This window comes from Beta vulgaris, chromosome 4 (assembly GCF_026745355.1).
Source record: "Beta vulgaris subsp. vulgaris cultivar EL10 chromosome 4, EL10.2, whole genome shotgun sequence".
Classification (NCBI taxonomy): Eukaryota; Viridiplantae; Streptophyta; class Magnoliopsida; order Caryophyllales; family Amaranthaceae; genus Beta; species Beta vulgaris.
Genome location: NC_079205.1, coordinates 313,745 through 339,945, shown reverse-complemented (window position 1 = coordinate 339,945; position 26,201 = coordinate 313,745). Strand labels below are relative to the sequence as shown.

General features: G+C 36.3%; 5 protein-coding genes across 6 annotated transcripts; 2 read left to right on the top strand and 3 right to left on the bottom strand.

Moving 5' to 3' along the window:
- Positions 1–780: 780 nt before the first annotated feature.
- Positions 781–5,533, top strand: LOC104891998 (leucine-rich repeat receptor-like serine/threonine-protein kinase RGI4). Its single transcript, XM_010677800.4, has 2 exons — positions 781–4,755; positions 4,855–5,533. Exons 1-2 carry the CDS (start codon positions 1,896–1,898, stop codon positions 5,310–5,312), a joined length of 3,318 nt encoding a protein of 1,105 aa, XP_010676102.2. The 5' UTR covers positions 781–1,895; the 3' UTR covers positions 5,313–5,533.
- A 2,107-nt stretch (positions 5,534–7,640) lies between these two features.
- Positions 7,641–11,601, bottom strand: LOC104891999 (uncharacterized). Of its 2 annotated transcripts, none has more exons than XM_010677802.3 (6): positions 11,344–11,601; positions 10,828–11,087; positions 10,411–10,747; positions 10,217–10,309; positions 9,968–10,055; positions 7,641–8,106 (listed from the first exon to the last, which is right to left on the bottom strand). In XM_010677802.3, the coding sequence occupies exons 1-6, from the start codon at positions 11,418–11,420 to the stop codon at positions 7,828–7,830; spliced, it is 1,134 nt and encodes a 377-aa protein (XP_010676104.1). In that variant the 5' UTR covers positions 11,421–11,601; the 3' UTR covers positions 7,641–7,827. The 2 variants fall into 2 exon arrangements, with proteins under 2 accessions (XP_010676104.1, XP_010676105.1); XM_010677803.4 differs by having other exon boundaries at positions 10,411–10,744.
- Positions 11,602–12,333: 732 nt separating this feature from the next.
- On the top strand, positions 12,334–13,577 carry LOC104892002 (hypothetical protein). Its single transcript, XM_010677806.4, has one exon. The coding sequence runs from the start codon at positions 12,379–12,381 to the stop codon at positions 13,378–13,380; it is 1,002 nt and encodes a 333-aa protein (XP_010676108.1). The 5' UTR covers positions 12,334–12,378; the 3' UTR covers positions 13,381–13,577.
- Positions 13,578–13,602: 25 nt separating this feature from the next.
- LOC104892001 (hypothetical protein) lies at positions 13,603–15,167 on the bottom strand. The gene has a single exon (XM_010677805.4). The coding sequence runs from the start codon at positions 14,628–14,630 to the stop codon at positions 13,704–13,706; it is 927 nt and encodes a 308-aa protein (XP_010676107.1). The 5' UTR covers positions 14,631–15,167; the 3' UTR covers positions 13,603–13,703.
- Positions 15,168–15,342: 175 nt separating this feature from the next.
- On the bottom strand, positions 15,343–25,097 carry LOC104892000 (kinesin-like protein KIN-14F). Its single transcript, XM_010677804.4, has 17 exons — positions 24,744–25,097; positions 21,992–22,161; positions 21,606–21,749; positions 20,305–20,673; positions 20,021–20,089; positions 19,684–19,911; positions 19,477–19,558; positions 19,254–19,349; positions 18,987–19,166; positions 18,759–18,865; positions 18,218–18,396; positions 17,945–18,109; positions 17,602–17,855; positions 17,236–17,399; positions 16,982–17,140; positions 15,932–16,578; positions 15,343–15,717 (listed from the first exon to the last, which is right to left on the bottom strand). The coding sequence occupies exons 1-17, from the start codon at positions 24,880–24,882 to the stop codon at positions 15,591–15,593; spliced, it is 3,279 nt and encodes a 1,092-aa protein (XP_010676106.2). The 5' UTR covers positions 24,883–25,097; the 3' UTR covers positions 15,343–15,590.
- Between the last annotated feature and the right edge of the window lie 1,104 nt (positions 25,098–26,201).

Sequence of the window (26,201 nt, the reverse complement as noted above, 5' to 3'; positions counted from 1 at the left end):
GGAATAGACTGATATGATTCATCATATTCGAATGACGAGTCATTTGGTTACATTTCAAGTCTATTCTGATCATAATTGGCTCAATCATATTTAAATCTATCGTTCATTTTGATTATTATCATAGATCATCGATTAATTAATGTCATAGATATTTAAAAGGGTGAATTTCGATTCTAGAAAACAAAAGCTATCATGTAAAATTTTTAGCACAATTTGAATTTGGATTGACAAACAGATAAAATGCAGATTTATGAGATCTAGAAAGGAATGGATCGACAAACAGATAAAATGCATATTTGCGCCTCATTGACCTGTTGCTAAACAGCTTTTTACTTGTACATCTTGATAATAAATAAATAAGTCGTTCTTTTGAAATTAGAGCAGAGGATTTCTTAAATTAGTTTGTCAGAAACTAAGTTATTTTGTTTATTAGAAAGTTATTGGGAGAGAAGAGTACTTACAAACAAACTAACACATGGCCAACTCATCCCATTTGTGACCACTAAACTTGATGGGCCAACTCCAGTCCTTTCAGTTTTAATTATAAGCTATGTTAATTAGATACGGATTGAGTGTTTACTCAAATATAGATTTTTAAGTATCCGACTTGGCTATTTTGTACAAAAAAAGTCAAGTTTTTAGTTTAAAATAAAGTATCTAAAGTGTCGCGTCGGACACGACACGGCACGACACCCCATTTTTGAGGTAAATGAAGGTGTCGAAGTAACACTGATTATAAGTATGAAATTTGTATATAAACATATCTTATTAGGATAATTGTGGATATAATTTTGATGTCATTAAGGAGATAGTGGTCCAAATAACAAAATTGTGCAGCAAAAGACAAGTAAAAGCCTTCATACTTCTTAACTGTCATTGATAGCTTTTGTAACAAAGGACAGAAAATAAAACAGAAGATAGAAAAACATAAAAGTTAGAAACAAGATAACAGAAAATTGCCGACAAAAATGAAGAACCAAAAAAGTAGGACAAAACCCCCATTTCTTTCAAGGAGCACTAATAAAAACCCACATTATTCCCCTTTTCTTTTAGATTTTTGGTGTTCTTGCTGATAGCAATCTATGGACATAAACACAGCTCAGTTAGATTAGTCATTTATAAATTATAAGGTGGTAGTCCCTTTGCTTCTCAATATGAGGCACATACGGTTTATGAAAATTTGTTTTAACTACTAATATGTTCAAACCTCAAATATGTGCGTACCTCTATGTTACTCAGATACGAATTGAATGTCTATAACGAATACGAGTGTCCAAGTGTCCGACTCGGCTATTTTGTAGAAAAAGTTAAGTTTTTAGCTTAAATGAAGTATCCAAGTAAAGTGTCGTGTAGGACACGACACGACACGACATCCCGTTTGTGAGGTAAATGAAGGTGTTGGAGTAACACTGACGTATCATTATGGAAAGATACAGAGAGAGTATTCACCCCTTTTTTCTATCACGATAAAAAAAGAAATCATACCATAGCTATAAAACATTACAGTTCACAAACAAATATCCAAACAGAAACCAAACTCCAAAAAAAGCACTGTTTTATTAAAATTGGACAGTGAGAAAAACAAATTTAAGGAGAGGGAAGAAAGAGATAAAATGACTTTACAATATATTAAGAAAAAGGGGACCCCTCCCTTCCTTCAAAGTAATAAAATAAAAATAAATAAAGGGTATAATTTCCATCAACATCCTTAGTTAGCAAGAACAGATATACAAAAAAAAAAAAAAGAGGAAGAAAAGAAATAATATAAAATTTGAAGTGCAAGTAATCTGGAGTTTCTGGCTTTTTGTTCTATAAACAAAACATGGGGTTTCCCCCTATTCTTCAATCCCAAAGCCACATCTTCCTTCTTTCTCTATGCTCCTCTCTCAGCAGCAATGCCTGCAAAACTAAGCAATCTCTTCTTACTTTCTCCTAGTTATACTAAAACTACTACTACTACTTCTACAGTTTTCTCCTACACTTTATTACTTATTTTCCTCAACTTCTTCCTTTCTTTCCATTGTTGTTTTTCCATTGATGAGCAAGTTCAGGCTCTTATATCATGGAAGAATACCTTAAACACCTCTACAGAAACTCTAAGCTCATGGAAACCTTCGGACCCGAGCCCTTGCAATTGGCTCGGTATTCGTTGCAACGACAAAAAACAAGTGGTTCAACTGAGTTTACAGTCAATGAACTTACAAGGTCCATTGCCATCAACTTTGCAACCTCTCAAGTTTCTCAACTCGGTTGTTTTAACATCCACAAACCTTACAGGTGAAATTCCCAAGGAGTTTGGTGATTATGAGGCCTTGACACTGATTGATATCAGTGATAATGCTATCACAGGAAAAATACCAGATGAAATCTGCAGGTTGCAGAGCTTGCAGACTCTTTCTGTTCATTCCAATCATCTTGAAGGCTCAATCCCTTCAGACATTGGTAACCTCTCGAGCCTCGTTTATCTTACCATCTATGATAATAAACTGAGCGGCGAAATCCCACCAAGCATAGGAAGATTGCAGAAACTGCAAGTCTTTCGAGCAGGTGGGAATCAGAATCTCAAGGGGGAACTTCCTGCTGAGATTGGGAACTGCAGTAACTTGGTTATGCTTGGAATTGCAGAGACTAGCATTTCCGGTAGCCTACCGAAATCGATAGGAAACCTGAAGAAAGTTGAGACAATTGCAGTATACACTTCTCTACTGTCTGGTCCAATACCAGAAGAGATTGGAAACTGCACTGAATTGCAGAATCTATATTTGTACCAGAACTCAATCTCAGGTTCCATTCCTAAGAGGATAGGGGAGCTAAAAAAGCTTCAGAATCTGCTTTTATGGCAGAATAGCATCGTGGGTACTATTCCTGATGAACTGGGAAGCTGTACAAACTTGTCAGTCATAGATTTTTCTGAGAACTTGCTCACAGGAAGTATACCCACAAGTTTTGGGAATCTCTTGGGTTTGCAAGAGCTTCAGCTGAGTGTGAATCAGCTAACAGGAACCATACCTCCTGAGCTCACACGCTGCACTGCCCTCACTCATCTGGAAGTCGACAACAACGATCTCACAGGTGAAATTCCAGAAAGTATTGGAGAATTAAAGAGCTTGACTCTTTTCTTTGCCTGGCAGAATAAGCTCACAGGGAAAATGCCGGTGAGCCTAGCTCAGTGCGAAGAACTGCAAGCAATTGATCTCTCTTACAATAGCCTGTTTGGTCCAATACCCAGAGATATCTTTGGGTTGAGGAATCTCACCAAGTTGCTCCTACTTTCAAATGAATTATCAGGGTTCATACCTCCTGATATAAGGAACTGTACAAATTTGTACAGGTTTCGGGTAAATGATAATAAATTGGGCGGTACTGTTCCATCCGAGATTGGGGATTTGAAGAGCTTAAATTTCCTCGATTTAAGCAAGAATCTCTTCACAGGAAGTTTACCAACTTCTTTGTCAGGTTGCTCAAGCCTGGAATTTTTCGACGTGCACTCAAACGGGCTCACAGGTTCTCTGCCAGATGCATTGCCTAAAAGTCTACAGTTCGTAGACATATCCCAAAACAGGCTCACAGGTACTCTACCACCTTCTATTGGCTCTTTGAATGAGTTAACTAAGCTTAATCTGGGAAACAACCAAATTTCTGGTGAAATCCCTTCTGGAATTCTGTCCTGCAATAAGCTACAATTGTTAGACCTGGGAAATAATGGTTTTTCAGGGGAGATACCAAAAGAACTGGGTCAACTCCCAGCTTTGGAGATCTCTCTAAACCTTAGCTACAATAAATTTTCAGGTCGAATTCCTACTCAATTTTCTAGCCTAACTAAGCTAGCAGTTCTTGACCTTTCTCATAACGAGCTAAACGGCAACTTGAATATCTTAGCAAGCCTCCAAAACCTTGTTTCCTTAAATATATCTTACAATGATTTCTCCGGCCAGTTGCCCAACACCCCTTTCTTTCACAAACTTCCTCTTAGCAACCTTGCAGGGAACAAAGCCCTTTACTTATCCGATGGGATAGAAAACACATCTGATAAACATGAACAGCGAGCTCGTTCAACAATGAAGTTAGCTATGTCGATCCTAGTCAGCATTAGTGCAGTTCTGATATTACTAGGAATCTATATGCAAGTCCGTGCTAGATTGGCTGATCGAAAGTTAATAGAAGATGAAACTTGGGAAATGACTCTCTACCAAAAGATGGATTTCTCAATAGAAGATGTCATCAAGAACTTGAATTCAGCTAATGTAATAGGAACTGGAAGCTCAGGAGTTGTATACAAGGTAACTATGCCTAATGGGGAGACACTTGCAGTAAAAAAGATGTGGTCTACAGATGAAACTGGGGCATTCAGGTCAGAGATTCAGACCCTAGGTTCAATCCGCCACAAGAACATAATCAGGCTATTGGGGTGGGGATCCAACAGAAGCCTTAAACTCCTATTTTATGATTATCTCCCAAATGGGAGCTTGAGCTCTCTGCTTCATGGTGCTGTGAAGGGTGGAGGAGCAGAATGGGAGGCACGATATGACATTGTTCTAGGGGTGGCTCACGCACTTGCTTACCTGCATAATGACTGCGTTCCTGCAATCTTACACCGGGATGTCAAAGCGATGAATGTGCTGTTGGGTCCTAGATTCGAGCCTTACCTTGCTGATTTTGGGTTAGCCACCCTTGTAGATAACTATTCAGGGGATAGAAATTTAAAAATCAATCAGAGGCCACACCTTGCTGGTTCTTATGGTTATATGGCACCTGGTAAGTTTTGCATTCACTTGACCATTTTGATACCTACTCATTTCTCATGATTTTTTCTGAATCTAATGAACCTGGTTTGTGCCTGTTTTTTTTCACCAGAACTTGCTTCAATGCAACGAGTGACAGAGAAGAGCGATGTCTACAGTTTCGGGGTGGTTTTACTCGAGGTTTTGACAGGAAAACATCCCTTAGACCCCACATTACCAGGGGGAGCCAATTTAGTCCAATGGGTCCGAAATCACCTGCAAAACAAAGGTGATCCAGCTGACATTCTCGATGGTAAACTTAAAGGAAGAGCTGATCCTCAAATGCACGAGATGCTGCAGACTTTGGCTGTCTCATTTTTATGTGTAAGTAGTCGAGTTGATGACCGACCTTCAATGAAGGATGTAGTGGCTATGCTTAAGGAGATTCGACATGTTGACAGTGCTAGACCCGAGCCTGATTTAACCAAAGGGACAGCCCAAGCTCTACCAACGCCTTCTCCTAAACGAAATGTAGCCAGCCAAGGGTCTTCTAACTGCTCATTTGCTTTCTCTGACGACTCATTATGTTAGATGAAGCCATTGTTCTGTACATTTTGAGCTGAGGAATTACTTAGAGCAGATAGAAAGCAAAGATAACTAGGTACTTGTAGATTATACTAATAATTAGCAGTAATTTGTATTATAAGTTTGTAATGTAGTATTATAACATCTCGGCAAGGTTAATTTTTTAAACTATGTTCCAGAATTTTTATGAAGAAAATGTCTTATCATATAATGTGATACGTTTTTTTTTTTTGGTGCTAATGATTTAATGTGATACATGTAGAAACTTAGTACAAAGAAAGGTACATTATGGAAAGATGGGATCAATGATTGCAAAGGTTTGGATTGTTGTAAATTAGAAATTAATGCAAGAGAGAATTTATTGAGATTCCTTTGATAATACCTCCCCCTTACAAGGGTCACGTGGTCCCATCTAAAGTCCCTAACTTTTGCTCATCCATGTGAGTTTTCTGGGCAAATGACTTTCCAGCATTTAAGGGTCCTTCCTTTCATTCAACCAGATTCTAATCTTGATTAACAAGGCTAAGCAATTAGCATAACTATCTAGAAGAGGCTAGAGCACATGCCTAAGCATGCAATTCAAGGAAATGCTAAGCAAGAGCAGGGTTTCTTCAAGTTAGTTTATCAAGTGGAAGAAAAAAAAAACATCACCATTGACCATTAAATCAATCTAAACTTCTTCATATTACCTAATCAACTACCTATGTCGGATCCTCGTCGCTCTACAATAAGATATAAATAGTTGGACACTTCATTTTAGGTCATTATCATAAAAAACGAACCGAATACATAAACACACACTCATATCCTACACAAGTACCCGAGTCAAAGTAACAACTCCCTATAACGCATAAATCCAGGAGATCCAAATCTAGGCAAAGAATGAGCCTTTCGAATAAAATACAAAAACGAACTTGAGAACACAAAGGGAGAAAACAACACTTGATGATGAATGGGGAGATGGGCAGCCCTTGTACAATAGCCTCTAACATGAACAGAAAGTTTTACTCTTCTTGTTAGAAAGTGTTGACAGGATATCAATCCACCTAAAATGTTCAGAAATTTGCAAGTTCTAATGAAAGACCCCCCATCCTCCGCCCTAAAAAGGGTAAGATTCGTTTCCAAACTCAAACAAACATGGGGTAGGATGAGAGGGAAGTGTAAAAGGGTGGGGATTAATAGGGCCCAAAATAACATTCCTAACCACCACCCCCACCTCATGTTGAAGCTCTGAAAGCCTGATATTTGTGTTATCGACAAATAAAAAACTTGAAAAATCCATATTGCTTAAGGCATCCTTAGTCAAATAAATTAAAATTACAAATAATTATCCGAAAAAATTAGGACTAATCAATCATGAAGAAATATTTAAACCCTCCAAAGCCTAATAAAAAAAACACTCAAATTTTGTAGAGATCATGTGGTATGTAGATCAACTTTGTGCACAGCCAAGTCCCAAATGAAGAAAGGATAAACAAAAGGGAACAACAAAAATGGAATGTTATCCTTTCTCTAACCAAGTTTATGGACATGTTCAATAATTGTTACTCCATTATTCCATCTCAAATATGTCCAAAAGAAAAAGAACTGATAAATAAGAGAGTTTAAACTTTAAGGATAATACTAGTAGCAACAAATAGTGACTGGATACATCCTCTGTCCAAAGATGAAACCAACTTGACCACTAAACATCCTCAATTTAAGGCAAACCACATAACATTACTGAAACTTCATCTTCCACGTTAGTGCATCTTAAAATAAATCCATTGCACTGTTTCAAACTATTATATTCAACCCAGAATCCAGATCATCTCACAAATCATAAGTAATCCTGAGTGTATGAAACAATATCTCAAAACAACTAGCCTTTAGAGTCATCAAATCTTATAGTTTATCCCATAATGTGTTTCTTTCTGAAGCACTAGTGGCGGCCTGTGGCCCGCAGGAACCAGGACCACGGGAAGAGGCCAGACTGGGCCGGATTAGAGGTGGCCCACAAGATTTCTCAAGAAAAACAGGCTAACTGGGATAAACCAGTTTGGGCTAATTTGTACTAGGTTGGTGGACTGGGAGTAGGATGCACAATCCATCTCTAACTAGTTCAGCCGAGCCATGACCAGGCCTGGTCCATCAGCACGCTGGGATGGACAAGGCCCATTGGGTACCTTTATTTGTCATTGATTTGCCCTATGATGTCATTCAATTGGTAGAGACCCAAAGACTCACTTGGAGTGACTAGTTTCATAGCATAATACTTATAATGATTCAACATATTTAAACAAAAAAAGGAACAAACAGTATAATAGTCATGTTGGTATGCGCTAAATTCCATGGTTAAGTGAAATGAAATTATATTAGATAAACCGCATAATTTGAATACATTTCTACCTGAAACTATGCTATAGTCTGTAGATAAATTTTTCTATCAGGACAGACAAGAGTGCCGAGCACTGACATTTACCAACTTTTTCAATTTATGCAGCACTGGGCAACTTGAAAGAAAGGACAACCATGACTTGCTCTAAGGAGTATATTCAGATTCTAATTTTTTCAAGATAATGCTAACAACAGCCCAGTCAAACCCACGATATTGAAGCCACCTTATAACCCTTGCCTTCCGTGTCTCATGAGTTACATTTTGGGATCGTTGCCAGTGCTTGGAGGCCTGCACATAGAGTTGCTGTAATGAGGAATCTGAGAGCCTTGTGCTCGACCTTTGCTCACAATCTTCACCGTCCTCAAAAACCAGTTTTACCGCCTTTTTCACATCAACTTCACTGACACCCTTCTTCACAAGTGCCTGATTCCAACAAAGAGCATTCTTCGCTTAGAGAATATTACATAGAATGGCCAATGAGATGATAAACAACATGGAAAAAGTTATCCCTTTCACTACTCTTCAGGCACCCCCTTTTCCCGAGCTATCTCATTCACACCCTTCTAAAGGGCTGCAATCAACCTAAAGTAAGCAAAGAATGGGAAATAGAGGAGAGGGATGAGGGTAGACATAGATATGGTCCTATAGAGTGTGATTGTGTGAAAGCAACAACATAAGCAGGGTTGCTTAACAGACAAGAGGGTAGAATATATGGTCCTCAAAGTATTAACAAAGCAACTACATGCAATCCATATGCAAAAACCTCAGCTAATTAAGTGCAAGGAGAGTTAACTCATAGAACCTATGGCCCGTTTGAAGAAGAAGGTTCATTACATAGGTTTATATTGACAATATTACACTACGATTCATTAACATTACTGCCAACCAATTGGACTATTAGAGAACTTTGACACACAAACTAGCAACAATCCTCCTTGTGACTAATGGGTCAAGATTGCAGCATACTAAGAAGTAAGAACAAGTCCCAAATCAGACGCAGTAACTTCAAGCGAAAGCCTCCACAAATTGAACTATTATCGAGATAATTTATACTTCAAAAGCTTGCTCTAAAGGACAGCCCAGATCAACATTTTATCATTTCTCTTTTTCCAGCCTCTTACAACACTCAGCTTACTTGAATTTGAGTGCATTTTTTCCAGCACGGTCAATGAAAAATAACCCTCTCTTCCACTTATTGCCTTTATAATACTGTAAAAGTTTACTTATCAGCTCTAAAATAGGACTTTATCAGTTTTCTCCAATCTTATGCTGCTAAAGTAGATCATTAAGATATTAGTACTACAAATAACTAGGGCTGCATAGTTCTTTAACAGTAGTTATATAACCCAACCAAGTATTGCAAGGATCACTCAATTATGCCATGGTTCATGTTGAGAAACTTGAGTCTAGCAAACATTTTATGATATCGCATGGTCTCCAAAATCTGAGGGGTTGAGGCTTTGTAAATCTCAACATAATAGTTATTCCATTGATATGATCATGAAACCAGCTTGTCAAAAGGTTGATCTAAACATATCATCCAACCAGCCAGTAATTACACATTCATTTAAACTGTCCAGACTGGTTTTTACCAGTACAACACCTGGTGGATGTCTTACATGCCCAAACCAGCATAATTGATTCTCCCTTATCTTATTCTCAATATCCAAACCCAACCTTCAATCTTCATTCTACTTGTCTATGTATTGCTCTATTCAATCTTTTAGGTCACGACTTCACCTTGACGGTTATAATACGATGCCCTTAAAGCCTATATGCGACGGATAGACTCTTGTAACCATAACATATTTAACTCTTATGGTGTTCCCACTTTCCACACATCCATCTCAACACCCGCATATCTACCACACCCATCTTACTTATATGGTCCTTCGTAAATGCCCAAAGGGTGACTCATATAATGCTGGTTCAGTTGCCAAACTATAGAATTTCCATTTTGACCTTGGAGGTATGCTCCCGTCAAACAATATTACATTCATGACACTATGACAGAGTAAGGGAAAAGCAACCTCAGAGCTTTCCCACTCCCAACTTTAGTAGCCCAAACCAAACCGTCCTTTGCCCAACCACCAACCTCAAATAAATAAAAGGTGATAAATAGTGCACAGCAAGAAGAAGAAACAGAGATAGCAACAAATTACAATTACAAAAATCAAGCAGTATGGAAAGTGAAACTCCAGAAACAGACTAAAAGACATTACAGTTTTCTATAAGATCTATTAAGGCCAAATTAAAGACACTAATCTTCAAGAGGGAACCTTACTTGTTTAATTCGCCTTGGCCCCCAACTTGAAGACTTCCATCTAGAATGGGAAAACGTTTCCGCATAGAGGCGGTCATTAATCAACCCTCTGCAACAAGTAGAGACTCCAATAATTAAAAAAGATGAGCAAAATCTGAACACCGAAAACTGTGATGTCAATGCCAGTTCACGATACAGGTGGGGATTCTTCCTCGTAAATAAACAAGAAAACAATCCAAAGACACAAGATAACAGAAGGTAGTTACCCACCTATCCTGGAATTCACTTAATACTGTCTCAACAACATTTAAAGAAAAATTCTTTGCAATAAGTTTCTTACGTAGCTCAACTCCCGTAAATGCCCTGTAAAGAATTGCAACACAATTACCATCAAACATCTATGTTCAACAAGTATTCATTCTGACTGTAGAGTAGCAAATAGACATGAAGTCAAAGCCAAAGACCTTTTCCCAAGTAATTCAATTGCCAATTTCTCAGCAGCTTGCTTAGTCCTACAAGTATTTGATATTTCCAAATTGCCTTCACCAACTCCATCATAAAATTGCATTTCCTCAACATCTTCTTCAAACGCTTCCATATCGCCATTGTCCATAACACCATAGAAAGAGTTGTTTGCTTGATTTAATTTGCATCCTTGGACTTGACCATCCCTCTTAGGAATTTGTACTTCCTCAACTACTTCCTCAGGCACATTCAAGCACTCAACAACCTCCTGAAGTGTTTCCAAACACTCAATCTCCATCGCTCTCTTATCATATATTTCGTCTACATTCACTCCTGCTGGAATCACATTGAGTACATCAAAACTCTTAAAAAATCCAACACAACTAGAAGTATAAGTATAATAGTAATATGAGTACCATGTCCATCATCAGATGACACATTCCACTGCTCATGATCAACATTACTTCGTCGAGGGCGTTTGATTCTATCCGAAGTCTTATGTCCAAGTACACCATTATTCAAACTAGACCTAGAGTGAATCCCATCTTTGGGGGCATTTTTCCCTGAAGAAGAGAATTTTGTTTGATTCACATCTCGAAGTTTCTTAGGAATGTATCTAAGGGGTTCCGAGTCATCTGCCTTATGTGCAAAGCATCTAACAACACTCTTCTTCAGCCTATAAAATGTAAATCAGAAATGAGAAAACCCCATAAAATTCCCCTCAAAAGAAAAAACCCCATAAAATTCATCTCTTTAAGAAGCAAGTTCATGGAAAACAGACATAGCAGCTTAATTTCCCAATTAGAAGCATAAACAGATAAAACCCACTAAAAAGAAGCTAAAATTCCATTAAAAATTGAAGCTTTTTCATTCAAATCACAAGACCTGTAAAAAAAAAATCTACTATTTTCAAAAAGAAAGAGCGAAAGTACCATGGAAGAGAAAGAAGGCGAGGTTGAAGGTTGAATGAAAGCTTGATGATGAAATTGGTAGCAACAAAAGTTGACATTCTTCTCTTTTCTTTCCATATGCAGTTAACAGTTGAAAGCCCTAATTTCTTCCTTTCATTTCCCGCGTGTAAGGGATTCACAAAGTATCCTACTTTTTCGAAGTTTTCCTGTAATTTATGTCAAAATAACTTTCCCAAGCACAACCTTACAATTTTGAGTTGAGGCAGATATTCAGAATACTGTTTAATTTTCCAGAAATACAAATATGGTAACTCACATCCATCCTCTGTTTCAAATTACTCGTCACATTTTGAAAATTCTATAAGATTTGATCATGTATTATTTACTATTATATAAAATCAAATGCTATAATGTAATATGTCGTTGGATTCATCTTAATGTATATTTTATAAAATCGATTTTTCATACTTTACTCTATAATACACAATTAAAGATATTAATAGTGAAAATAGTACATCGGCAAAAGTGAAATCCAAAATGTAGCGAGTAAAAAGAAACAGAGGATAGTAATTTAAGTTATTTAGTCGATTCTTCTTTTTACATTGAAAATTACATTAGTTCCCCTTTAAACCTTATCCTTGTAAAAGATGTATTAATACTCTTTTCTTCATTTTATTAAAAAAAATATATATGCACTATTTTTTTATATACGATATAATTTAGATAAATATTTTTGGAGAATAACTAATAACAAAAAGACAACCATATAAATAAATTTATTTCTTTTATCAAGGTTTTATAATAGTTAAACTATAATTTCGAATAACAAAATTGAGATTTCCTTTCTAATTTCTGCATTCTATAACCATGCATGGATAGATATATCTTATATCATAAGTCGTGTTAAATTAAATACCTCAACTTTTATAATGTTTATAACTTCAATTAGACATATAATCTACTTTTTGTTTTTTGGTAAAATTTCCCCTATACTAGTAGAAGATAACATCCACTAGTTGAGTAGGCATTAGATAGAAGCAAAGATAAAAGGAAGCAATGGTCTCCCTTTCACTGAAGCTCAACCTGCACCCCATCTCTCTGACTCTCTCTCCTCCAATCTTTGCAATCCAACTGCAATCTCATCCCTCCTCCAAATCCAATGGTGGCACTCCTCTTTCCTTCATACCCCCTGCAAAAGCAAGATTATTACATGTTATTAGAACACATTGCAGAAACAATTCAAACATTTCTGCAAATTCAGTTGCAGTACAGCAAGAAGATTCAGAAGAAGAAGAAAAATTTGAAGTATTAACATCGACTCAAAGTGAGTACAACAAGATAGTAATGCTAGAATCAAAAAAGTGTAAAGTTTTATTGTTGGATGATAGTGGGAATGTTCACAGCATTTTATACAAAAACCAGATATGGAGCAATTCATATTGGGATGAATTTTGCAGCTTACCTGCAATGATCTCGAAAGGCCCGGTTGGCATATTCGGGTTAGGAGGTGGAACAGTTGCTCACCAGCTGCTCCACTTTTGGCCTTCCTTGGTGCTTCATGGGTGGGAGGTGGACCACATTTTGATTGATAGAGCAAGAATGTATTTTGGGATGTCTGAGTTAGAAATCAGTAGAAAAGATGGTGGCATTCTTCGAGTTTGTGTAGGAGATGCGCTTTCGCCTTCAGCCACAGTTGCTGGTGGTTATGCTGGGATTATTGTGGATTTGTTCTCCAATGCTGAGGTCTTGCCAGAGCTGGAAGTTGCCACAACTTGGTTGGAGATGAGAAAAAAACTCATGTACAATGGAAGAATCATGGTTAACTGTGGTGGAGCTGTTCAAACAGCAACAGGGTGGCAGATGAATCCAACAATACAGGCATTGTGTGAAGCATTTGGTGGGGAGTTTGTCAATTGGAAGAAGATGCCTGATGATCAAGGTGGCAATTATATGGCATTTACTGGACCTTTGCCGGATATGAACTCCTGGTCCGATTCTGTGCCAGACAAACTCAGATACGCCGTCAATCAATGGAGGCCTTGTCACCCTGTATCATGACACAGGACTCAGGACTCAGCAGCTTGCATTGCTTCATTTTTAGTTTCCATGTTATTTTGGCGGGATTCGTACTGGATGGTTGTTGTTGGTGATGCCATTTTTATTTTAAACACCAAGTTCAAACATCCTTAATTAATGTTATTTTGTTATATATAGCAAATAATCAATATCATCTTTCAAAAATTTGATTGCTCAAACTATTGCATTTTGTCTCTCTTTTAACTTCAATGATGGGTGTTGGGTTGTAATGAATATTCCTAATAAGATTACAAAACAAAAACCTGGCTGTGCAAAATTTTATATTGTCCATAATTGGCATAAAACTAAGTTATATTTTCCTTCAGACAACCTTGAGTCTTGACAGCAAATACAAAATGACAGCATCCAACAGCTGATGTTACATAATCTTCATCGCGGTTTTTCTTTTCTCTATTACCCTTATGACTTTTATCATCATCTAATATATTTTTAAGCGACTCTGGCTTGAAGATGAACAATCCATGACCTGTTCCTGGACTGCTACTAAACAACCAATCATGTACATCCCAAAATATTTGGACCGGTACATTATTCACCAACACTGTCTCATTGCCTCTGAACCTCCAACTGAGGTTCATTACTTGAACCACCGCTCTCCCATCAATGCTGATCTTAAGCTCAGGTTCATCAGGCATCTTTGAAGGGTTATTTATCACAATGTCGTGCTCCTTAGGCCCATCACCGAGCAACACCTGTGTGTAGAAGCAATTGTTCCCATACAAGATCTCCTCTTTATGAAGAAGTGTCGGACCTACTTGCGATGGCCTCCCCATGGTTCTCTTATATGCCTCATCCTTAGAGTCACCTAGTAACAGAACCACCTGTTTGTCAAACACAAAGGCAACATAGTAATTGGAGCAAGGCTCGGGATTGGTGGAGAACTTCACAGCTCTGAAATCCCAGAAAATGTCTACTCTGTCGGTCTCATCAACGCTCAGAGATTTGAGGCCTTTCCTGCTCCAAAACTGCCCGCTTTGGAAATCAATTTGACAAGTTTGGTGGTTTTCATCAGAGTGATTTTCAACTGTAATGGTGAGAGAATGAATGGTGGAAGTTTTAGACCATGTTATGATGATATTCCTAAGGCAGGCTGCTAACATGACTTGATAAATGCAGGTGACTGAGCTCTCTGTAGACATGTTTGATTCTTGATCTTCGTGTAATTTCTCCGAGGAAGACTTTTGAGCTGGTGTTGATTGGGAAGAAGGCATTTGCAAGGCCAAGTTTGTTCTATAAGCCAAGCTCGTTTCTAAGGAATATCACAAGTTATTTTGCCTCTAGAAGGTCCATGAAACGCGTCGTGACAATGATCAGGTAGATGGCCCAAGTCCATCACACAGGCAATACCAGAATGAAGGGAAGGTTGAGATTGTTGAATCATGAAGTTGGATGATTCTCAGAAAAGTTGGGTGTTGAATATGTTGGGAGCATCCAAGAATGGTTAGAAGGCTGGATCTAGATATAATTATTTTTTTCCAGCAGTAAATGCGCTCCCTATTTTACAGATTTTCAACCTTAAAAAACAAACTACCAAGAAAAGCAAAAACCAAAATTAGATTGTGTTTCCTGTAAATAATATAATATATGGATGAGAGTTTTTTTCTCTAATACCCTGACCTTTTATGTTCACAACTTGCTTTGTTATACTAAATTACTAATACTATCTCGCTCATATAATAAACTATACATATACCTTATTTGGTTGTTCTGCATTGTACTATACATCTCAATTCTCAACTCTCTCCCTCTAATATTCCTATAGAGTTAAGGATCACACTCGCCTATCCACTTTTTTCTCTCTACTTTTTCAGTCTCCTTAATCTGCAAGTAAATTGTCAACAAATAGCTTTTTACGGGACGAAAGGAGCATATTTAAGCAGGAGTTTAGTAAATTTTTGTGAGAAAAGAATACATGTATATATATAGCTCACAGTCACAACACCACCAATATATAGAAAAGTTCAAACCACCCAGAAAAAAAAAACAAAGAATACATGTATGAAGAACTCAGATTACTCTTCCTCTCAATAAAAAAGAAGGAACACAAAAAAGATTAGATTTTGGAAAAACTCAATCAAAGACATCAGCATGCAGCCACTACTAATAACTGGGCATGCTCCTATTGAACTCACTATACAAAATCAATTAGTAAACGTGTCATTAAGGCAAAATCAAAACTTCCCACGCGGTGTAGAGTGGCTTCTCTTCAACCCTGCCATGGAAGGGTTGTTGCTTTCCTTGTGAAGCTGTGTTTCCGTTCTTCCAGGCATAACTGGCTCTACTGTGTTCACCTGTCCTCTGCAGAGAAGAAATGGAGCTGGTTAATACAACCTCCTCCAAAAATAATAGGCCACATATCCATTATAGTTCTTCCCAAGATGGTAGGACACTTTACAAATTTAATAATAAGTTCAGTTTTTGAACTTTCCACTTCCACTCTTGCAAATACCCTTGTAAAAGTTGGAAGGAGAGACTACATAATTTATGGTATAGAGGAGTTCACAAGTCATACCTTGGTTCAAGATACTGGGAACTCCTAGTGGAGTTAGACCGCAACTTCTTTAACCGGGACTTGCTGCTTACTACAGGTGAATTGAAGAGCCCTTTTTCATTTTCAGGCTCAGAAAAGTCACTCTTTCTAGCCTCTTCAACTTTTCCTCCTGCATCTATGTCTGTGATCAAGGTGAATGGCTCATCAACTTTTGGAAGCCTAAACCCTTGTTGATTCTTGGCCACCTTAGGTTTAAACATCTCATTCTTGCTTTTTCTTACTGATAATAATTGCCTTGCATTAAGTACTGGATTGAGTTGTTCATTCTCGTGATCTAATAAGTTGCCTCTCGTGATGCTACCATCATGCCGGTCAACTAATGGATTCCCTGATGGTAGGCCAAAAGATTTATTTACCGATACTGATCTAGCTGAGAACTGAAGTTTTGAGATTGGTTTTTCCGTCATTTCAGGCTTAAGCCTACTCCTAACAAGAGCTCCTCGGTCAGTAGACAATGACCTCCTCACAGGAGGAGATGGAGACCTTGGATTTCCAGGCTTGAAAAGCTTCTCTTCAGCTATCAAGGGCATCTTTGAAACTGTCTCATGCTCCTTAGACACAGAAGGAAGATGTGATCTCCTCTGCTTTCCCGAAGAACAGCTTCTGACCTGAAAACACACCCTTTACCTGATAAAACTGTCCAACTTTTTTAGCAGGATTGTTAAGAATATGGTAGCATCTGAAATTTATATATTCAGATTAGCGTTTCGTCACTACTCTGATGGATACTCAAATCCAGTGTTACCTGATTTGCAGTATGAAAATGGGTTGAAGAATGCAATACAGAACCTAATTTTTTTAAGATAGCCCAAAAATATACTACTTACATGTACCAAATTCGCTTATTTTAGGTTGCAGTTCGTAGGAGTTTAGCGTATCAGGTAACATCGTTCAAGTCCATTCCATCAGATTAAATACAATGTGGGTAACATTAACAATTTAAAATTTTATATGCCAAGGACATAAGCTTAAACTGAAGACAAACAAAATTATAGACTAATTTTATCCTACCTCGGAGGCTTTATCATCAACTGTTCGCGCAAGCCTTGGCACATGCATTGGTGAAACTGATCTTGCCTTTTGAGTTTCAGAAATGCTTCTTACATTAGCACATTTAAGATTTTCGAGTTCAGCTTCTTTCTTCTCTAAAGTTGTTTTCATGTTTGAGATCTGCAGCAAGGCAATAAAGATATTTGCTCTATATACCAATGCTTAAGGCTTAAGAAAGCAACAAGACATAAACCACAAAGCAAGAAAAAAAAAACCTCTGCTTTGAGGTCCCGAATTTCAGTAGTTTCTTTGTTAGCTCGAGCAGCTCCAAGTTCTATAGAGGCAACTCTCTCTGCAAACTTGAGTGTGCTTATTGTCTCTCCAATTGCATTAGCTTCAGGATTTATATGGACGAACATCAAAGTCTTAGCTTGTCCACCTTCAAAAGATCAGTGCTCATATTTTAGCAATCTTTTACATTTTATTAAAAAAATGGCATAAGTAAGGCTCGATTCTTTTCAGCTTACAAAAATAAGATAAGTTCAGATAAGGCTACTCGAGTTCAATTTGCTACTAAAATAAGGTCTGATAAGTTCCAGAACGAGTCTAAGTTTGATTTTGACAACTTTTGATCTGGTTACCTAGAGAATCTTGGAGGACTTGAGTAAGTTTGCTATTCCTGTAAGGAATATGAGCACTCTTTTGAGCAAGAGCAGAGATAACATCTCCAAGTGCTGAAAGTGATTTATTTATATGTTGGGCTTCTTTCAACCTTTCTCCAACAGCCTCTGATTTGTCAACTCTCTCACTTCCAGCTAAATCCACTAAATGGAGACAACCCCTCAAAATGGACCCAGATATCAACTCTTTGCCTTGGACATGGATAGTTAAAATGCTGCAGAAACACACACAATAAGATGATTATTTTGAAATCAGATAGTATAGCAATTCGAGCATTTATGTGACTTTTAATGAGAAGCCTACCTGTGAGACCGGCTACTCCTTTCGTTCAGAGCCGTTGCACCCACAGCACGATTCTTTAGACCAACACGCATTAAATCAAGAACATCTTGGGTGCAGTTAACTTGGACTAAACACGCATCAGGTACATTCAGACCATTGAGCTGAGAATTGTTCCGGATATCTAACGTAGATCTAATTAAGAAATCACATCAATATGTTCCTTAGCTTGCTGAATGTTGGTTAAGATGTTTTCTGACAAATTAAGCCATTAGTTGAGCTAATTTTAAAGGATATCTTCTGGAAGAGCCATCAACAACTAAAAGATCTCTGACTTGTTCATTGTATATCTCAATCATCTGGACTCCAATCTCATATTCAATTATGTCAACTCTGGATTTTGAAATCTGAAAAAGGTCTTGCAGAGCGCGGTAGTTGACACCCCAAGTATCTTCTTCTGTCAAATCAGGGCCACTCTGAACACACAAGAAAAAGCAACTTTCAGGAGGAAGATTTACCACAAACCGAAGCAAAAGACAGCCTTACATATCCTCAGTCTTTAGTTAACATAGTCCAATCTCCAAAAATCGGTCATAAAACAATAAAATTGCAGGGATTGGTGTGAATAAATTAAATTCTGTCATATTGGATGATCATGCTATTTGAAGAATTGTTCACCACCGAACTTATGAAGAGGGGGGATACTGGTGAACCCACTTTTGTAGGTCTCATGCATACTGATTCCACCTCTCTGTTTGGTGTGACTAAAGTTCTCTATTTAGCCTTGTTTTCTTTCTGAATATGCTACGTGCAACTTAATATTAGAAGTAACCAATACCATAGTATATGTCTTCCCAGAGCCAGTTTGTCCATAAGCGAAGATGCAAACATTGAATCCGTCTAAAACTGATCGGATTAATGATTGGGTATCAGCATATATATGTTCTGCAAGCAACAAGATAAAAATACATCAAGTTGAGAGATAAGGCTGCAAAGTGCAAAGTGCCTACTGCCTAGTGTGCTTGATAGCATAATCTTGATTTCTTGCTGAGGATTAGAATCTTACGTTGGGTTGCATTTGTTCCAAATACTTTGTTAAACGAAAAGACCTTCCGTGCATCCCTTCCTTGCTTATGAGGATGGACAATCATTAGATTTCCGTTTTCTCCAATATAATCAACAGTTGATACTCCATCAGATTGCCCATGCAAGAATGGTCGTACTCGACAATAGACTCTAATTGATCCTATTATATGAAACAAATGTTCATAATTAATGTTAGGTCTATCCACCCATGTTTATGAACATCAAAGATCAGATAACAGGAATATACCTTTCAAGTCTTGCACTTGATTGTAAAGTTGACGGTTTTCTTCTAAAACCTTGTAATAAGAAGATGATGCCACTTCAAGGCTCCTTATATGATTATCTAGGGATAATAAGAGCATCAAACACAATGTTATTTATATAATTTTCCCTAAATTACTTTGATACGGGATAAGTAGTAAGAGAAATACTAGTGCTATAACAAAATTACAAGCACATATGGATCTCACCTAGTTTTTTAATTTCTTCATCCCATTGGGACTGAGCCTTCTTTACTTCTACTCTTGTCTCTTTGAAAGATGATTTGAGTTCCTGATGATCATTGATCAATGAAGAGGAAAAAGTAGCAAAAAAAAAGTTACCACAAGTAATTTTAGAATTTGCTTGAAGAGAGACAATCATTGAAGTTGTGGAGACATGAAATACTCAAAAAGTACCAAAAGTTGTTTTTCTTGCTCATCTACTAATTCCTTGTAGCTTGTGGAATTGCTAATTATTCCATGTCGGATTTCCTCTTTTCTTCCCCCACAAATGTGACATTCTACTGCATCATTAGACTTCATAGCAGACATCTTACCAAGATACCGCGAAATTGCTTCCAAGACTTCTTCATGTGTAAAAGAGGTTGCCTCACTCTTTAACTTCTTCTTCAACATAAACCCAAGCTACAAAAAATATAACTCGAACCTTGAAATTAAAGCTATTTCTTACATGATTCCTATCTTTTGTGCCAATGGCCAAATACTAAACTGCATAGATATATTCAGACTCTACCTGAATACCTTGAGAAACAAGCACTGCTGATAGATCCTTAACCACCTTCCTAATCACGGTATCAATTACCTGCACATTAATGCACCAGCAGAAATTAAGTAGCAGCATGTAACTATGCATTCAACCATATTACTCTGCATTACATTATTCAGTTTTTGTGCTAACTCATATCCATCATTTTGTAAACTCTGGCGAAAAAAGTTGGTCTATATGAATGAAAAAACTTCCTCCCATGGTAGCTGATCATAAACAAGAACCTAACTTATAAAAGAAATCTTACCTACCATTGAGTTCAAAGGGAAATCTTCAAGTCCACTCTTCTCATTAATGTATGCTTGCAAGATAGTGAGGCCATAGCTATCAAAGAGAAAAGAAAGAGCTTTTGCTGCTTCTGATTTCTGATCCAAAACCTTGCCAGAAAGATGAAGAAACTCCAACAGTTGCTCATATTGTAATGATTCATATTCATCAAACGACGACGACGAATCATCAGCACTTTCACTGCTAATGGAAGAGGATGAGCAATCTTTTAGGAAAGATGTAATCCTCACTGTTCCACCATATCTCCACACTCCAATACCACCAGCTTGTTTCCACTCATAGTAGCCTTTTAAACAAAGAATGCATTCCACCACTTTACTTGAAGAACCTCCCTGTACATTAGATTCAGTTCAACTTGCAATTAACAATGTAGTATACTTATTATTATTATGACTGCTTTATTTGTACATGCATGCTTTTCCCATTACAAATACATACAAACAGTGAAGCACACTGCACATTCCAGGCTGAAGTGTTTGTTTCAGGGATGATAAACCTCAGTCACAACTCACAAGTCACTACTCTATGTCTCCATCAAGGGCAAAGTAAGCTACAACGTTTCACTGGTACACATTTTAGTACCATTTTAAGGTTAGTTGTAGAGTACCATTATAAGTTATAAGGTTATATAATACCATTGGAAGATTAATTATATTGTTACATTATGGGGTTTTAGTGTTGGAGACTTTCCCAACTCTTTCTTAGCTAATGAAAATATTTCCTCTATTCACAAAAAAACTGCAACATATTTTTTTTTTCACGTTCTCTAATGCACACACTGACACTATATCAATATCTACATAATTTTGTTTAAGTAATAAATTTTGGAGCATGCATGTATGACAATGTTTTTCTTCTGAAGGAGAGAATGTTTTGATTAATAAAGTAGTACTAGAAGTTTTGTAGTAGTAGTATATTAAAAGTTTGATCACCAAAATACAAGTGTTATACTTTCTTTTGGAAGAAAGTGTTATACTTACTTGTGAATGAAGTATCAGATGATTTTCTTCTCTTTTTTGTGACTACGTTTATGTTTCGAGATAATTGAGGTTCTCGGTGAAGTTTAAGTCAATGTCTTGAAGGAAATTTTATACACTTGTTAGATGGTAGCGTGTCCATTATGGGTACGTAAGATAAAATGAAGCTAAGAGTAGTAGAAACATATATAATTGCTGCTAAACATCTTACAAAATTGCCATGATACATTGACATTCAAACTAATTAAGTGATAAAAACAACATGAAGAGGGGGGAGGAAAGAAAACCTTTTCCAAGTCAGAGGCTTCAAAAGTCAAGAGTTTCATATTTGCAACAGCTAGCAAGAAGTTCCTCATGTTTTCAAAGTACTGAATTGCTGATTGTGCTGCTCCTTCTGGTGACTGCACTGTCACAACTGGATTGTCCACAACCTATATAAAAAGAATTGTCACGCTAGCTCCGATACCATGTCAAAGGACCAACTCAACCAAAAGCTTAAGCTGATGGTTGGAGTCCCAAGAATAGATTTATACTCTATTAGGAATAAACAAACATAGGAAATTTCAACCACAAATACTAAAATATACAAATGTAAAATTATAATTAGGAAAAATCAGAGATTTATTATAAATATATTAAAATAATTTTAAAAAATAAAATCAATGCAACATGCCTTAAGAACAGCACCAGGATTGACTTTATTAAGGACATTGCAGAGTATAAGGCCATTGCGTAGGGCCAAGCAGAAATCTTCTTCAGAGAGATCCTTTGAGTTTGGGAGAGTATCCCTTGCTACTTGGTCCATGTCTCTTAGCCATCTTGCTGCTTCATACCTCCTTGCACCTGCATTAATAATTATGCAACCACATTTTTCTACCATTATTTCTTCTGTTACATTTTCTTTTACCATTATTCACTTTTAGTAAATGTGGATCATCAACTTCATACTCTCTCCGTCTTTTTTTATTTGCTACAAGCACTTTTTCACAAAGACCAAGGAGGGAGTGGGGACCATTGACATAAATGGAATTAACAAAAAAACAAATAGGTAAATTGTGGGACTTATGTATTATATATGGAAACATTTACAAAATCAAGAAGGGAGTGATGGCAAATTTGTAAATAAAGTGTGGGACCTATGTATTATATATGGAAGTATTTGCAAATGTAGCAAATAAATTGAAACACCCCTAAATGGCAAAATGTAGCAAATAAAAAAAGACGGAGGGAGTAGTTTAATAGGGGAAGAATTGTGATAGATTTGTTTTTTACTTCTTTGATAATTATTATAAATGTCATATCACTTTTAATTAATAAAAGTCCTCTTTATTTAATATAATTATAATTTTGTTAATAGATTTTTTAATATTCCCTCTGTTCCTATTTATCAATCTGAGGTTAAAAATGTTTCAAACACAACCAAGCTTCATCATTATAAAAAATGTTATCACATAATAGTATGGTATGATACTCCCTTCATGTTTTTTTTTAATAACTAAGTAGCTAGAAGTCCAGTGTTACTCCGACACCTTCATTAACCTTAAAAACGGGTGTCGTGTCGTGTCGTGTCCGACACGACACTTTACTTGAATACTTCATTTTAAACAAAAAACTTGACTTTTTTCTACAAAATAGCCGAGTCGAACACTTGGACACCCATATTCGAATAGACACTCAATTCGTATCTGAGTAACATAGGCTAGAACAATGTAACAACTCATTTCTAATGGAGGGACTATCAGTCTATCACATTGCTAATTTGCAAGTGTGAGATTCATAAGAGTAATTCACTAGTGAAAAAGGCAACACATGGAGAAAATCATATTCTCATGTGACAAAGTGTGACCTTGTTATGCCATTGCCTCATTATTGTCGACCTCATTAACCCAACAAATTTTATTTGCCCTGCTTTACCTTATCACCCTGTCTAATCCACTTACTTTTGGGATTATTATACCTCCTTAACCATCATTAATTAAGACATTTGCTGAGGTCCCCAACCTTCATTAGTAAGGCAAGTCCACCTAAAACGGCACTTATTAAGGGTAAGAGGATCCAATTCCATTTGTGGGGCCATATGGGCCCACTACTCTAAAGTGGTCCAATTTACTTACTAAAGAGATGGGCCAGTCCCCCTTCAACGGCTCAACATCATAATGAGCCCCATTATCTCTTTCAGGGCCCATCTTTTCTTTTCAAATATACAAATTATTTGCCTAATTAAACGGAAACATAATGTGTACACTGTACAATGGTACTCGTACCGTTAAGAATCCAATCTTTTGTGCTTCTTTATATGGATTCTTGCTAACCAAATATCATCTTCCTATTTTTTATAGGAAAAATAAATCTAAAAAAAATAACATGTCAATAAAAAAATACTTCCTCGTTCACAAAAAAAAAAAGTGTATTTTACTCGCTTTACTTCTTAATTTCACATATAATATTTTACTCCTTGATCTAGAGTCTGGACCCTTTTAACTCATAAATACTCCTCTATTCTTTGAAACTCTATAAAGTAATAACAAAAATTGTACGTGACTAATTTCCGTTGCACTTCCTCTACTGGTATAAAATTGTGTCTCTAATGAGTATTTTTCCCCCTTTTTTTTTTTTTATTGCTTTCGTTGCTCATATATGTCTCTATAATGAGTATTTTTTTTCGGGAACCAATGAGTGATTTTATTCTTGATGTGTAGAGTGTAGTCCTAGTAATAGTAGTTAAATGGTTGATGGGAGTAGTTTGGAAACCCATTTACGTACAAGTTCATATTCATTAACTAGTTGAAGTGGCGCCACCTAACTTATAGTATGAGTGAAGTTCAAACTTATGCAATTCACGTGATCACCGTGAATTGTGCGAGACATTCGAACATCCAAAACATTATATTTATTTTTGTTTTTGTTTTTTTCATCTTGTATTTTACTCCATACAAGTATAAGAATTTCACATAATCTTGGTGTTTATTTCTAAATTAAACAAATCTGAGATCATGCACTGACACAAACGACACTAATCTAGCCTTTACATAAAACAATATTTCCTATCATTTAAATTCGTTATTATAATTGTATTATTACTAGCTAGACCATATTCTCTCCAACAAATTTACCTATAATAAATCTCGTTTCACTAATTACAATTACTGATTTTTATGTTTTTAAATTATGAAGTCACACGAGGAAACCAATTATATACTCCTAGTATACAAAAAAGGAAGTGATTTATCGTTTATAGCATCCTTAATCTTAACTAGGTCGAGACATCCTTAGTACTAGTATGTACTTCGCATATTTATTCGTTATCTTTTTTGTTTTTAGTATTCAGTTTGGTTTTAGAAACGAAAACTGGAAACTGACAGGAATATCGAATGGGAAAGAAATGATAAGTAGGGAGAGGAGGAGAAGAAGGAAAAAGAAGTAACCTGCTAATTGAGCTTTTCGAAGAGCCAATTCATGATCACTGATGATCTCATTCTCGTCAACTTCATTAGTATTGTTAGAAAGCAAAGCCTTTAACCCCTTGAAGTTGGATACTACAAACATGTTCTTTTCTTGCCGCATCTGATATCTTAACTTTCTTTTTAGTAATTGTGTTTTTACAATTACAGACGTCTCAAAGTTTTATACTATTACTATCAGGAATTTAGTTATAGAATTGTGCACGGTAGGTTTTTTTTTTTTCTTTATTTGTGCGAGAATAATGGTCAAATTGAATGAGTGGGAATTGGCATAAGAGAGAGAGAGAGAGAATGAGCATGGAAGTTGGCGTATGAGAAAGTGGGAAGACAGAGAGAGATCATATATTACAAAGGCATTTCTCCTCCCTCTCAAGTCTCACCAAAATAAAGTAACATTGCCGTTGAATTTCACTTTTTCTTTTTATTTTATCTGTGGTGGGGTTAGTTGGATTTAGTTTATATTAGTATTCACAAATTATTATAATAGACGGTCTAATTTTAATATAAAATTAGACAATGCAAACCTACGTTCTTCTAAGAAGCCCATTCAATTTCTCTCTAACCTAACACTATTTTTAGGTATCTTGCACCATCCTAGTCGTCCATTCTCTTCTCCTTCTTTTATTTCCCTTCTAAATTTCGAATTAGAACAAACAATTTTTAAAAATAGTCCGTCAGTCTTACAAAATGGATTAAGCTAGTCACTAAATGGATTAAATTGATCACTAAATGAATTAAAGAATGTTATTAATGAATAGATTAAACTGGTCACTAAATAGATTAAAATGGTCACTAAATAAATTAAAGTAGTCACTATATTAAGAAATATGATCTATTCTCTTCTTAATATTGGGCTTGGGCCGCGCCTACTTTTAAATTAAAAGTAGACGGTCTCTTACAAGACCAACTGATTAGTATTATACTTCTCCGTCCTAAAATATGGTTTCTGTTTTTATTTTAGGAGTCAAATTTTACAAATTTTGACCAAATAGTCTCATTATTGTATAGAATGTTTTGTTTGATTCGTCTCAATATATACATTATAATATCAACTTTTTAATATATATTCTCTTTCATTGAAGACTATATATATTCAACAACATTTGCAACTTAGGTTACTAGAATTTTTAGCTAAAAATATATACTTTCTTTCTTTTGAAGTAAGTGAAACATTTCTCTTTGAGAACGTATATTTGGTCGGACGACTTTCAGTTGGCTTCAATTTTTTTCAGTTGGTTTCAAAAGAAATTCAGTTGGCTTCAATTTTTGTTCAGTTGGTTTCAATTTTTTTTCAGTTGGTTTCAATTTTTTCAGTTGGTTTCAAAAAAAATTCAGTTGGCTTCAATTTTTGTTCAGTTGGTTTCAATTTTTTTCAATTGGTTTCAATTTTTGTTCAGTTGGTCTGACACAACTAACTGAAAG